We start from the raw sequence: 13,725 nt of genomic DNA, 5'->3' as shown, positions 1-13,725 counted from the left end.
AAGCGGTATGCAAAAGTTGACTTTCGGTTCATCGTTAAAGTTTGATGTTGCCATGGAGACGCATGTCTCGCGCTCTCACTGCGTCGCTTGCTGATGACGTGTCTGGCGATTAATGTTTCTCAAATGAGAGCTAGAAACCACAGATAAAATAAAGAGAAGGAAACGTTTGGATTGACAAAGAGTATGGAAATATATTTACTACTACTTAAAGTTTATACGTTTTGTAAAAATAAAGTCTAAACCATTTCAACATAAAAGTTTAGTTTTGCAGTATGCGGTATGTTTAACTCTGCAGGCTACGCACAACACCCTAGCAACCATTTAGCAATTCCCTGGCAACACTTTATACATTGTATTCCACAGGCAATGTAAAAATCCAGTTAAATTGTTCTTGGTACTTGTTAAACAGTCCACGTTGTGCTAGTGACCTGAGCATCGGTCTGACTTGACCCACAGTCAAACACATCATGCTTTGGTCATTTAACCCAAATCTCCTGAGAGCAAAGACACATCAGAGATGGGAAGTTAAGCGACACAGCCAGTATAAAGCCCTGGGTGACCCGTCAGTGTCTGGTTGAAATATCACCTGACAGACACCGTAATGACAAGAGCCTTCACCTGTGATCAAATGCGCTCTCAAAGCGGTTTAATGACAGTTCTGATGACCCACATTTACAGTCAGGTCCACTCTGTCGCTTCACATTAAAGGGACAGTTTACCTACAATGAGAATTCTGTCATCATTTACTCCCTTTATGTCATTCCACACCTGAGTTTCGTTCTTCAGCAGAACACAACAGAAGATAGTTTGAAGAATGTTGACAACCAAAAACACTTAACTCCGTTGACTTCCATTGTATGAACACAAAACCACTGAGACATTTCTCATAATATCTTCTTTTGTGATACACTGAACAAAGCATCACATACGGAGTTTGACTGACACGAGGGTCCATAAATGATGACAAAAAGGTTTGGTGTGGTGTAGTCTGGGAATTCCATTTAGATTCATTAACACAAAGTCGTGACCTGAGCATCAGTCTGACTTCTTTTTTCACTCCACTGTTGTATGTCTGTATTTATGTAGCACCGTGGTCCTGTTAGGCACAACATTTCGTTCCACTGTATGTCCCCACATGAAGCGGAAGGACGATAAAGCTCAATTTGAACTGATTTAGCTCTGAGCACCTGGAAATGAGAGCAAATGACCCACAGAGAGACCTACACTGCTATTCAAACTCTGTAAAAACAGATGAACAGAACAGATTGAAATTCCAATTGTCTCTACAATCATGTCACACCACTGCCATCTTGTGCCCAACACTGAACCATCCTCATTAAAAGATTGAAGATCACATGTTTTGTGTTTTATTGGCCTTTAACATACAGATATGGTTCAGAAATTAATTGAATGAACAATTCGTAAATGGCTATTAGAACATACAAGAGCAAACACAATTACAAAGTTACTTTATTTAAACAAAACCTGCTTAATAATTATAATACAGTGACCTAAGATGGCCAAAGAAAATGCTGTTCATACATAAGTGTCTGTTTATTTCTCAAACATAATCTTCATCCTCCTCAGTCCAGGAAGAGACTTCATCACTATGGTAATGCACCAGTGAGTAGTCCGACTCCGAGGGGGTTCCGAGCATGGAGCCGTCGCTCAGTATGGATGTGTCACTGCTGCTGTCGTCGTGGATTACGACCACGGCGGGAGACACGCTTGCCGACTGACCTGACAACACAGTTAAAATGATGCGTCTCAGGCGGTGTAGCATTAAAGGCCCACATCAGCCCGAATCCATTCATCTTGGATTCTCATGATCATGTGACCACACCTATAGACATGCAGCAGATAATATGCTGAATGTTACACACCTCTCACCTTTCCTCTCGCTGATCAACGTCAGGCGTCTCTCCCTCATGTCTGCACTCAGATTCTCCACCATGCGGTCGATGCAGTTGTCCAGAACCAGCGAGCGGGTCTGAGACGTGATGGTCTGCCAGCACATGGGACATTTGTCCTTACGCTTTCTCCACTCTCGGATGCAGTGCTGACAGAAGCTGTGGGCGCAGTTCAGCGTCACGGACTGACAGGGTCAAAAGTCAACAAAATGGACGTCTCAGATCAGGTGCTTTTTTTAAGAAAACTTTTGATATTTATGTTTGAATCACAGTACCTCAATGAAGAGCTCTGAGCAGATACTGCACTGTAGTTCACTCTCCAGTACTTCTGTCATCTGTGTGACCACTTCATCCTTCTGGGCTTTGGCCTTCTCTTTCTCCTCCTGTGTGTGAAGAAGCAAGAATAAACCTCTGAAAAGCCTTTTTATACTGGAGGTTTCAGGATAACAGCAAATCCGTAAATTCAATCTTGTCACCGATAAGAATTGAAGTAACCATTAAAACAGTATACTGTTTTATTAACCAGCATGCTAATGACTAGATTGTTTTAGGTTGGTTGATGTGCTAAATTTTCCATACTTTTGTTACTTCCAGCTCTTTGTCTTTAGCCTGAAGAACCTCTTTGAATCCTTCTCGAGCGTGTTTGAGCTCATCTATAACATTCCGGTGCTGTTAAAAAAAAGATCAACATTATAGCGACTTTTCTTTAGGTGAATTATATTCATGGGCTTTATATGCCTTTATTGGACCGTGAACCGCTGACAGGAAAGCGCTGGGGACAGGGCTGTGAGATGAAATTCAAACTGGAGTCGTTGCGAAAGTAGTAGTGCTATATGTCGGCACACTAACCACGCGGCTATCTGCACAGACAGCTACTTATTTTTAAAGCTCATAAAATGATGACGTGTGCAGTTTCTCTTACCTCCTTTAAAGCTGTCTCGAGTTGTTTTTTCAAGCCCTCCTCATTCTGTTGTGCTTTCTCAAACTTGGGAAACCCAAAAGACATTAATAAACTTGACCAATATAACATTTCAAATGAAGGATTTGAAATAATTTGTTGACACAATTCATAAGTGGGTAGTTGACAAATACATTTGTAAATGTGCCCTCTGGTAAAACAGCAGACATTTTGAAAAAATAAGAGCGAATTATCTCATTGTTATTTTATATTATAAATATAATATAACATATTACTAACAGTTTGTGTTCCAAATTGTAGCTGTCACAACATAGGACACATGTACGGTTTATTTGTCAACTAAACGGCTGACAGTGTGAACCCAACACATATATCACAGGTTTGAATCTGGTCCATGACTCCCCCTCAGTGCTTCTGGGTTGCTCACCTCCAGACGTCGCTCCTCCTCACAGAAAGATTTCTCCAAGCGCTCCATGCGTTTAAGCGCTTGCTCTTGCTGGGCTTTCAGCTGTCCCCGCAACATCTCCAGCTGCGCCTGCAATTCCTGCATCTCCCGCTCTCGTTCCGGTGTCTCCCTCTGCTGGCTCTTCAGCTCAGCCGCGCGCTTCTGCGTTTCACCCATGCGGCCCTTCAGCGCCATGAGATGCTTGTTGTACTGATGTACAGAAGCCAGCTGCTGACTGCTTTCGATGCATCCTTGCGAACTTCCAGCTTTATCACTGGATCTGTCTTCATTCGAAGTCCTAGTGGAGCATTTCTCAGTGTCTCTGCGTTCCACAGATGGGCAGGCCTGGGCACGCGACTTATCCGGCCAGGAGCACCGGTACAGCTTGGATTTGGAATGCTGCGTCGGGCAAGATTCTGACTCGTCTCCGTCGAACTTCCGCTTAGAGATTTTGAGTTTTAGGCCTGAGGAAGTAGAACTGGATTCCTTGGAGGGATTTCCAGACAGGAACGGCTTTACTTGACTGAAAGAGCGGTGGACAAGGAGGTAGTCGAACTCTACAGGACTGCCATCCAGAGGGACCCCGAGTCTCACCGAATCACCCTGCCGGAGTAAAAAGGCCTGTCCCGGAGCGATCCGATTTCCATTCACCCACACACCATTCAGACTCTGAGAGCAAAGACAAGAACACAATACAAAACATAAGAACTCCATATCAGAGCACATAAAAACAAATGCTGGGCTCCACAAATGAGACAACATCACTCGCATGATTTACAATCTTGTTTTCTAGCACATATATTTTATACAAACTTCAGTTCGTGTTGGGAAGTGTTATTAAACCAAGACAAACACGCACACAAATGGCTTTGATATATCAGGTTTTTCCATCTACAACCGTTCTGCATCTCTAACAGACAGACAGACAGACAGACAGACACCAACTTCACCTTATTATCCGTCACAGTCCACTGTCTGTCGTCATTCTGTTTAAACATACAGTGATTCCTGGAGATCATGAGAGGACAGCAGGCTGACAGAATCTGATGGCTCACGTTTAATCCACGACCAACAGAAACCTGAAATTAAACAAAATACCTGTGAAACTCTATTTGTTCTTTAATTAAAACACGTTTACTGTTGTCTGAGTGACGCTGCAGCGGACATTGAGCCCTTCAAATGCAAGGAAACGAGACTTTTAAAGTGCAGTACGGGCTCTGTCGTCAATGCTATTCTGCGTTGTTTTGATTCAGATTTCCTCACAGACCAACAACCCTTTGAACAGCTGGAATCATTCTAGTGTGCATCACGACACCTGCACGTTTCCACGCATTTAAATAACACATCAATAAAAGCAGTTTGTTCTGTAAACACGCACCTCTGAGTCCTCGTGCAAAAGCAGCCAGTCACAATCTCTCCCCACGCGCTGCAAACACCACGCTTTGTCTTTCTCGCAGCTCTCTTCCTCCGTGTTTATTAAGCAAGGAGCCTCTTCTGTCTGCTCCATCATTTCTGCGCCATGACAGAAGTTAGCCGAGTGTTTTTATTGTGCGTTTTCCGCCATGAACCACCTCAGCGGGCTGGTTTCGACTTCGTGTGGCGCTGCGCAGACTGTTCGCCGCGTGACATCGGAGTATCGCGAGGGGCGATGACGAAGGGCTGCACTTTCGAGTGGCTCTCGCGATACTTCGACGTCAACCGGCGATCGGGCTGCGCAGCGCCACAAGAGGTTGAACAGACCGGGGGGGTTTCTGCTCAACGGGCTCGCCTGGGTCACGTGACGCTCAGCGGAGCCTCTGATTGGCTGTTTCCAGTGACGCTTAGCCGCTGACTAGCTGCGTGGGTTTCTGAGTTATAAGATGTTTGTGTAGGAGACTTTTTTAAATATTTTACATTTGTACATTTAGAAATAGAAATTCTTAGACGTGGTTCGTTACATAGAAGTTGATTTTCCAACGCAGGGGTCTTTGAAAAATAAATACCGTGACTGAATCACAAACGAATGTGATTGGTTAATCCTGATTCTATGCGCGCTGCTGTACAGAGATTAAATGTTGGTTTTATCTTCTTATTTATTCTCTAGATACCAAACTAAGATGGTTTAATTGTAAATAGTGATTGCCTGAGACTCATCTATTTATATTGTAAAAACAATAACTGGTCACTCTAATTTCGACTTAAATTGTACATTTTAACATATTTTTCTTCAATTACATAAATAAAAAGTCTTAAAACATGAACAAATATTATAACATCATAAACACTCGGAACGGCCCCCTAAAAAACTAGAATCCTAAACGCTCCTTATCTTATCTAGCAGCCAGCTCATGCGGTTCACTGAACTAACTAACAGGCAAACAGAAAACTAATTCTTAAGATACACAGAAGTCTGCTGTGTTGATCAAAAACCATAATTAATCTTCATTCATCATCACGATTGACAAGTCAAGAGCACATCTCTTAAAACATTCATTCAGACTTTAAAAAAAAACAGACACAGAAATTATACATCTAGTATATTATTTACACAATACACAAACACTCACAAGTAGAGAATCAGATAAGAAAAGAATTACAAATCCCTAAGGATTATTACCCAAATCAGACAGTGAACAAGAAAGAACATAATTTTTTTTATCATTTTTGAATGAACAACAGTGTTGGTCCATCAGTACACAGATGACTCAATGAAAAATGATTCTTTGGCTCAAAGCTTCAAGAAGACATTTAAATATGGCTTGTATAGAGTGATACTATCATCATCTGTTCTAGGAAAACTAAAGTTATTATATCATACCCGTACAAAACATTACAATAGCAAACAATCAACGTTCACATGTGCAGCTATCTCTCGATAAACGTAGGCAAGCCAAGTTTGGCAACTCATTTGAGCATGTCAGTTTTTCCTCCTTTAAAATATGACGGAAACCCAGAGAGGACGCAGTGGGGAAAACGACTTCCCTTCCCATCATGACAAAATATAAGCTACAAAAAAATGAAAGCCGACCTTTTATGCTTTCAAACAAGGCACACAGGTGAATATTATTTTCTAGCTCAACATCAAGAATGTAAATATACAATTTTTGGACTCTTAGGAATGAAGCGCTGATTGTTTTGCTCGACCCGAATGCCCTTCAAAATGCTTTTTGGTTACAAAACATTGCAAACAATTCTCAGTCATGATGGGTGCATTTCTGGAATCCAACTGCATTATTCAAAAGCAGACATAAGCTTGAACTGTACGTAAGATTGAGTGGTAAACTGCATTTCCGTGTGACCATTCACGGTCTATAAGTTATAAAACAACAGAAAAACTAAAACATCTAAGCTATGAATCATCACCTGATTGTCTGTAAAAGAAATAAAACACAAATGAGGAAAAGTGGCGACAGCAGGCAGGAACAAAATGCAAATACCTATATGGAAATGATTGAATGTTTTTTCTATGGCACAATTAAATTAAGCAATGACCTAGTGGAGTCTCACACCAACAAACCACCAAAACCATCCCGACAAAAATCGATGGTTTCAATGTTTCCCATTAGAAATAGGAGCAGAAGACACTGTTCTATTTACAGTCGTTGTTAAAGGTGTTATAGCTCAACTTTTGCTAAAAAAAAGCCATAAACAATAAGCAAGGTCTGGATAGTTTCTTTTCTTTTCATAGTCTAAAAAACCTTTTGTGAAACAGAAGGGTCAGCCAAAAATGGCCATTGCTGTAAAGGATGCACTTTATTATTTACATGGAATAATATCCAGATTTTGTTTATTGTATTATGAGAAAATGCAGTGCAATGCGTTAAATCTAAATGGTGCAATCGAGCAAACACACAAGCCTGCTCAATGCACAAAATGAACCAAAACAAACTCTGAACATGACCGTTTACAACAGTCTCAGAGAAATCGAGATTTTTTTGCATTTGCATGAATCTCACGTGTTCCAAGTCATTTCCATCCCAACACCAACTAAAGAAGAAAAGTTATTTTCAGGACCAATGTTGTGACATGTATCCATCTATTCTAAAAAAAATTCACGAACGTAAAATGACCAATGAAAATGCTGACAGCAAGGAATGTCAGGCTTCATTTGGTTTTAGGGGATCAAATCTGACCTGACCTGACCGTGTTTGCATGACACACACACACACGCACACACACACATCAAACGTTACAGCTCCTTGTTATTTTCCTCTTTTTGGTGAAAGCAAAGTTTCGTCTACCCTGATGTTCTGAATGGCACTTGTGATTTAAACATTAACCCCGGCTCACAGTCGAACAGCGTAATTGGTGCAAAGCGCGTGGTCACGCACGTCCCCCCAGCCTCCGTTCTTCATGTGAGGTTGGTGTTCGGTGGGCGATTGAGCCGTGATGGCGAGCTGTGAAACAAAAAGTGCGGATTCGGTTTCTCTGAGGGCCTCGTCCACCCTCTGCTGAGCCGCCTCCGGCCGGCACTCGTCTTTCTGATGCAGGCCGCAATCTCCCGTGTGAAGGACCCGACTCCCAAGAGCCACCAGAACCTTGAGAGGCTTCGAGACGCACGTGCCAGACAGATGCTGCAGCGTCCAGTCCCAGTTATAGTCATCGTAGGTGCAGAACTCGTTGTTGCATCCCATCAGTTTGTAGTAAAGCTCTCTGGAGATGCCCATTCCTATGTTGTGTTTGGTCGACATCCAGCTCGCCGTCTCCGTCTTGGAGGAAAGCTGGAGAAAGTCTGACGTGCCTTTGTGATTGCCCAGCGCCAGGACGTCGCAGTCCGCGCAGTCGATTTTCCTGAGATCCACCATAGCGTGGAAGAAGTGATGAAAGTCAGGGAGAAGGTAGTTGTCCTCCTCGAGAAACACCACGAATCGTTTGTACCCCCGAAGAACCTTTACGCGCTCGAACACGAAATGCAGCTTCCACCACCAGTGATGTTTGGTCTGCGTGATGGACGCTTCCCTGTAGTGTCCGTACGAGTCCGGGTGCTCCGCGTTGGAGCAGCCCGCCCGGAGTGCGTCCGTTTTAGACATGTCCCTGGGACAATCTCTAGGGTCCTGTCCGGGGAATTCACTGGGGTACAGTTGCGTGCTGTAGGGGAAAAAGATCTGCAAGACTTTGCAGAAGGAGACTTGCTTCACAATCTGCGTGAGCTCCTCGGAGAAGTAATCGTGACTGAATATGACGAGCGCTTTTTCGATGCCTTTCACGTTTTCCAGAGAGCGGATGAGCATTTGAAGGTAAGCCGGTCTGTTGTGCACCTGTACCGCGATGACCATCTCCGGCTCCGACGGGAAGCGCTCTTCATTCTGAATCGACTGTTTGTAGTTGCTGTCATACACTGAAGTACGCATACTGATGATGGTGCCGTAGTCGAACTTGGCCGTTTGCGTGACCCAATCCACGCTCCTGACACTAGTCCCGAACATGATGTAACACAACGTTAAAAACACGGCGAGGAGGGCCACGACCGCGATAAAGTTCTTTTTCAACACTCGGAATCTCATGATTTAGTGTTTCATGTGCCGTGATGTGCGCGTTGTGCTCCGGATCGGTCCCGTGACGCGCGGGCATCTGTCAGGAGATGACACGACTGACAGACACTTCGATATAAATATGGAGGTTAGTGAAGTGAACGACCCGCCGGATAAAGTGTCATGTGCGGTGAAGTTGAAACCAGGAAGAGAAACAAATGAGATCGCGAGGAGGTCTCTACTGCTGACGTGTACTTACAGCAAACAGGAACACACACACACACACACACACACACACACACACGCACGCTCCTCCTTGATGATACTGTAGCGCGCGCTATAAAAAACGAGTAAAACTACTCCATCAATAGTTTGTCAAACTATATAATAATGAAGTATAATACATTCAAGCGTCACATACAGTTTGACGTTTTACATGACTTAAAAACAAATGCAATTATAAAATAAGGAATATGATCAATGTTATATTTCTATTTGCATGGAAAAAAACATAGTTATTATAAAAAATAACTATTAATATAATATCGTACATGTATTATAATTCAAGTGTGTTAAATATATATTAGTTATATAAATAGTGAACGTAGTCGTGAACGAAGCCCATGAATCCTCACAAGAAACATTGTTCAGGTCTAAACTTGTAAAACAGCTTTTGCGTTCAAACAAGAGGATTGGAGAAACTGGTTCAGTATGGATTAAACTGGATTTTCAACTCTTTTGTTGACGGTTCTCACATCTCCTCTAGATGGCAAAAGAGCAGCATCATATTATAAGATAAACCTATTGACGTCATTTAATTGAACTAAGGACCAAACCTTCGTGTAATTCAATATCTGTGTTTGAAAGAAACACCCCTGTGACTGAATCGTTCTTAACACGTAATAATGCATGAGGTCAGAATTAACAGGCAGACCCAGACACCAGAGACAACGTATTTCAAGACATGGAGTGAATATTCTTCACGATGAAAGGTCATTTTAAACTTTTCTTATGGACGAGAAGAAATAAATACAGTTGAAATAAGTTTAGTTTGATGTTCGAGACTAAATCATATTTTGTCCATCGATGGCCATGTTAAGGGTCATAGTGTCATGCTTTACATCAGCAGAGATCAACAGTGATGTAATGATTATCTCTGGTCATGTGATCACAGAGCACCGGTCAGACACAAGAAGCTTCTTTCAGTTGTGAGAGTTTGTCGGTGGGACCACAGATGTGTATGTGTCTCCTAGAAATGGCTTTAGTTCTGCTTTTACAAAAGGTCGGAATCGTATTAGATATTTCCAATGATCTTTCTTTCTGTACCCCCCTCCCACATACACAAGCACACAACGTGACATACATGTGATTTAAATGAGAACAAGCTGAGGAAGATGGACTACAGCCAACAAAGCAGATAACTCAAAAACCCCAAAACAAATGTCCATTCTGTTGACTTATGAGAAGAGAATGTGGAAATAATCAATTACAACCCTTCGACTCTCTCACACGCACACACACGCACATGAGACCAAGTTGAAATTTAAATGTATATTTATCAAAACAATATTGATGTTTTTTCCATATCATTATTATCAGTCACACTTTAAGCATGTCACTGGGTTTCGCAAGATAACTCACCAATTAAAAGTATTAAAAAGTGCATGTCAACTATGAAAAACTGTGATTTCTGTGATGGACAGCAACCATATCAAGCTTCACGTTCTGCCAAAAAATCATGACAGTCGGCACGTTTACACGGGTTACGTCAGTCTGAATCGGTGTTAGACCGTCCGATATCTTATCTCTGCTTTTTTACTGAAATCGACTGGCTGCCTTTGTGATTTTCTGCAGTATTTTCCTGACAGCACATAAAAACAGCAAGACTTTAAAAACATCACCTCAGCTACAAAGTGTGTCAGATAAGAGTGTTTTAGTTTAAAGTATAAAGTTATGAGGGCTGAAGATGGATGCGTATAGTCAAACTGAAAGCAAGCAGAAAAGTATCTGTGTTTTACAACATACGGGTTTAAATTACAAGAACAGCTCACGTTACAAAGACCTCCGATTGCCGAAGTCAAACATGTTATCTGTGAACACTGGCCGATTCACATGTCTGTCGCGCAAACATGGATCAAATATACACATTTATTTATATCAATAAATAATGGTAATGAATTATGACGCCATAGAAGAAACCTTTGTTTCCATAAATAACTTTTAACATCTTGAGAACCTTTCTGTTTTACACAATTTTCTAAACTTATCTATTTATTATTATTATTATAGAATTGAAGGTTCTTTAGTAAGAAAGTAAGAAAGAAACGGTTCTTTAAAGAACCTTTAACTGAATGGTTCTTTGTGGACCCAAAATCAGCTCTTCTAAGGCATCGCTGTGAACAAACTTTTAAGCTCCTTGTAACACATGTACATTTATATACTGTAGAAACAGCAAATGCATAGTCACAGAAAGTCAAAAATCTTGTCCTGCCGCCAGACATCTGTTCTCCATCAGCGCTCAGAAACATTTTCAAACACGTGTGATGGGAAGGAAAATAAAAAACAGTTCTTTCCCTCCGTGTTCTCCGGTGTTGTGACATGAATGATTCTTCACTGTTTGTGTTTATGTAATAGGGCACATTGGCGTGCCATGAGAGAACCTGCGGTGACAAGAACCATCTGACAGCAAAAGCACACAGTGTTTGGGTGGAGATCTCGTCTGGTTACCATGCGAGCACAATAACAAAAAGATCTCTGACAAGATGCCGATGATGTTTTCTGCACAGATAATGAAATGAAATGGAGTCATTCCTCAGTGAGGAATTTGTTTTGTTACAGCAGATGATCTATTAATAATGCCACTACAAAAGAGATCCGAAATGGTCTCCAAAATATGTCTCAGCAGAGCTGAGAAAGTAAGATGCTGTTTGTTTTTAACAATGGCTGGTCTGCTGGTTTTAATAAAGTAATACGTTTCTCGAGACCAAGTGTTTTTTCTGGAATGAGGGCCGTTCTTCAGGGTTTAAACCTTCTTAAACCTGACGATTAGTTCTGACTTCTATCTCTTTTCTATCCTCAAAAATCTTAGCTTTGTACACGTTGTGGGCTAAATGAGACCAGCTCTACTGCACTTATGCTTTTTGTTGTTCTTGTGTTGTTCCAGTTGCTTCCATTGTTTAACTAATTTGTAAGTCACTTTGGATAAAAGCATCTGCTAAATGACAAAATGTAAATGTAAATGTAAATGTCTTTACCATTATATAATCACATACGGCCTCTGGTGGCTTTCACTGGCAGGAGATGTAAACTGATTATACTGTATATCACACTTATATATGTATAGTGTATGTTGACCGTAAACCCAAAGATTACAAAGACTGGAGGATAATAAGAGCGTCTAGACCTCATGCTGGATGAAAACATGCAGTCTCTAAAAAACTAGATTCCCATATTACTTTTCTCAGTGTACTTTGAACTTGAATTTCCACGGGACACATTCAACATTCCGATCATGTCAGAGATGCGGGAGTCTGGAGGCCCGCGCACCCCTTCACTTACTGAACTGGAAGATTCTCTAAAGGATTGATGTACCACAAAACCTCATAAGACGCAACACCTCACTTAAAACAAACACAATATTAAATCTTGTTAGTGTCATGCACATTGGCATGGTTTAATAAAGTGCCACCATATGATGATGAAACACAAAACTTGCTTTTAAAAGTGTCACATTTTTTTTTTGTATGTCATTATGTTTTCTTCAGCATGAACACCCGGGTGTTAACAGACATCTTCTAAATTGTAACATTACAGAACAGTAAACACTTATAAGTCTCCTTATCTTTCATAAAACACACATACAATAACATTTTATTTTAATCCAGTCATAAGGGCAATGCATGCTGGGAACTCAGTCCACTGCGTAGTTTCAGTTAGTCAATAAAAAAGATTCATGTTGTCCCAACACAAATGGAATAAGTTATGACAAAATGCTTATTTATGTCAGTATTACACATTTCAATTGTGTTTGAATAAGAAACACATACAAATATGTTCGATCAAACTATACATTTTACATTTACAAACCTACAACCATCATTTTTTGGAGCGTAATATTTATTGAAACTTTTTCACAATTTGATTAAATCATCATTGAAAAAATATAATCTTCAAAATATTCCACTTACTGATCAAACTAAATAAATGTGTCTTGATGTATCAAAAAATGAACCGAAAAGCTGTGAATCAAAGTTTAACAGTTTATATTTGTAAACTTACCACATATTTTCAGGTTAATTATCTATTTAAAAAAGCTGTTCACTTTAACACAAGGTTGGCACTTTTGAGAGAACACTTGGCATAAAACTCACGTTTTCCCTTCAGTAGAATGTTGTCGGGAGTCGGGTGAAGCAGAAGTCCCTCCGTCCAGGAAATGTCCGTTTTTCACACTGGCTGAACATGATGAGTTTCATTCGCTGTTTTTGGAAACGGCACGAAATCCATGAAGTCCGGACGATGCCTGCTGACAGCGACCATGACCTGCAGACACGAGAAAAACTAAAATACCTGAACATGTGTTGATGTCTGACAAAAACTGCCTGCTGTTAATGATAACATTCACCGACGTAAAATAACTTAAGACATTCATGGAAAATCAAACCTTGAAAAAAGCCTTGGCATCATTTTTATCTGTAACACAAACAGTGAGACATAAGTTACATGCGAGAAGGTTTTGGATTTCTCTCATAGATATAGACTTTAATGCACATTTAACATTTAATGAATTGATGTAATGTTTAAAAGCACAACAAATCAAAACATTTGATTAAATAAAGCAAAAGCAACAAGAACAAAGAGCATCTCAATCAAATGTCCAGACTGTTTACATTAGTTATGCTCTTATAGTCTTACAGGATATACAGTCTTATTCTTTCAAAAACAAATATCATATCTTTTATTATTTTCTTTGCTTATTCGCTTATTTAATATTTTTGTTAGTCT

General features: G+C 40.7%; 2 protein-coding genes across 4 annotated transcripts; both read right to left on the bottom strand.

Moving 5' to 3' along the window:
- Positions 1 to 618: 618 nt before the first annotated feature.
- On the bottom strand, positions 619 to 4,998 carry rnf8 (ring finger protein 8, E3 ubiquitin protein ligase). Of its 3 annotated transcripts, none has more exons than XM_079474023.1 (8): positions 4,653 to 4,970; positions 4,225 to 4,353; positions 3,257 to 3,943; positions 2,833 to 2,895; positions 2,490 to 2,579; positions 2,186 to 2,293; positions 1,891 to 2,095; positions 619 to 1,740 (listed from the first exon to the last, which is right to left on the bottom strand). In XM_079474023.1, the coding sequence occupies exons 1-8, from the start codon at positions 4,782 to 4,784 to the stop codon at positions 1,562 to 1,564; spliced, it is 1,593 nt and encodes a 530-aa protein (XP_079330149.1). In that variant the 5' UTR covers positions 4,785 to 4,970; the 3' UTR covers positions 619 to 1,561. The 3 variants fall into 3 exon arrangements, with proteins under 3 accessions (XP_079330149.1, XP_079330150.1, XP_079330151.1); XM_079474024.1 differs by having other exon boundaries at positions 621 to 1,740; positions 1,884 to 2,095; positions 4,653 to 4,998; XM_079474025.1 differs by having other exon boundaries at positions 1,560 to 1,735; positions 1,884 to 2,095; positions 4,653 to 4,896.
- A 744-nt stretch (positions 4,999 to 5,742) lies between these two features.
- On the bottom strand, positions 5,743 to 8,955 carry LOC306904861 (alpha-1,6-mannosyl-glycoprotein 2-beta-N-acetylglucosaminyltransferase). The gene has a single exon (XM_079475027.1). It carries the CDS (start codon positions 8,755 to 8,757, stop codon positions 7,540 to 7,542), a length of 1,218 nt encoding a protein of 405 aa, XP_079331153.1. The 5' UTR covers positions 8,758 to 8,955; the 3' UTR covers positions 5,743 to 7,539.
- Positions 8,956 to 13,725: the final 4,770 nt, after the last annotated feature.

The sequence above is a fragment of the Barbatula barbatula genome (assembly GCF_947034865.1).
Source record: "Barbatula barbatula genome assembly, chromosome: 15".
Taxonomy (NCBI): domain Eukaryota; kingdom Metazoa; phylum Chordata; class Actinopteri; order Cypriniformes; family Nemacheilidae; genus Barbatula; species Barbatula barbatula.
The sequence above is the reverse complement of the archived record's forward strand: the minus strand, read 5'-3'. Positions and strand labels throughout refer to the sequence as shown.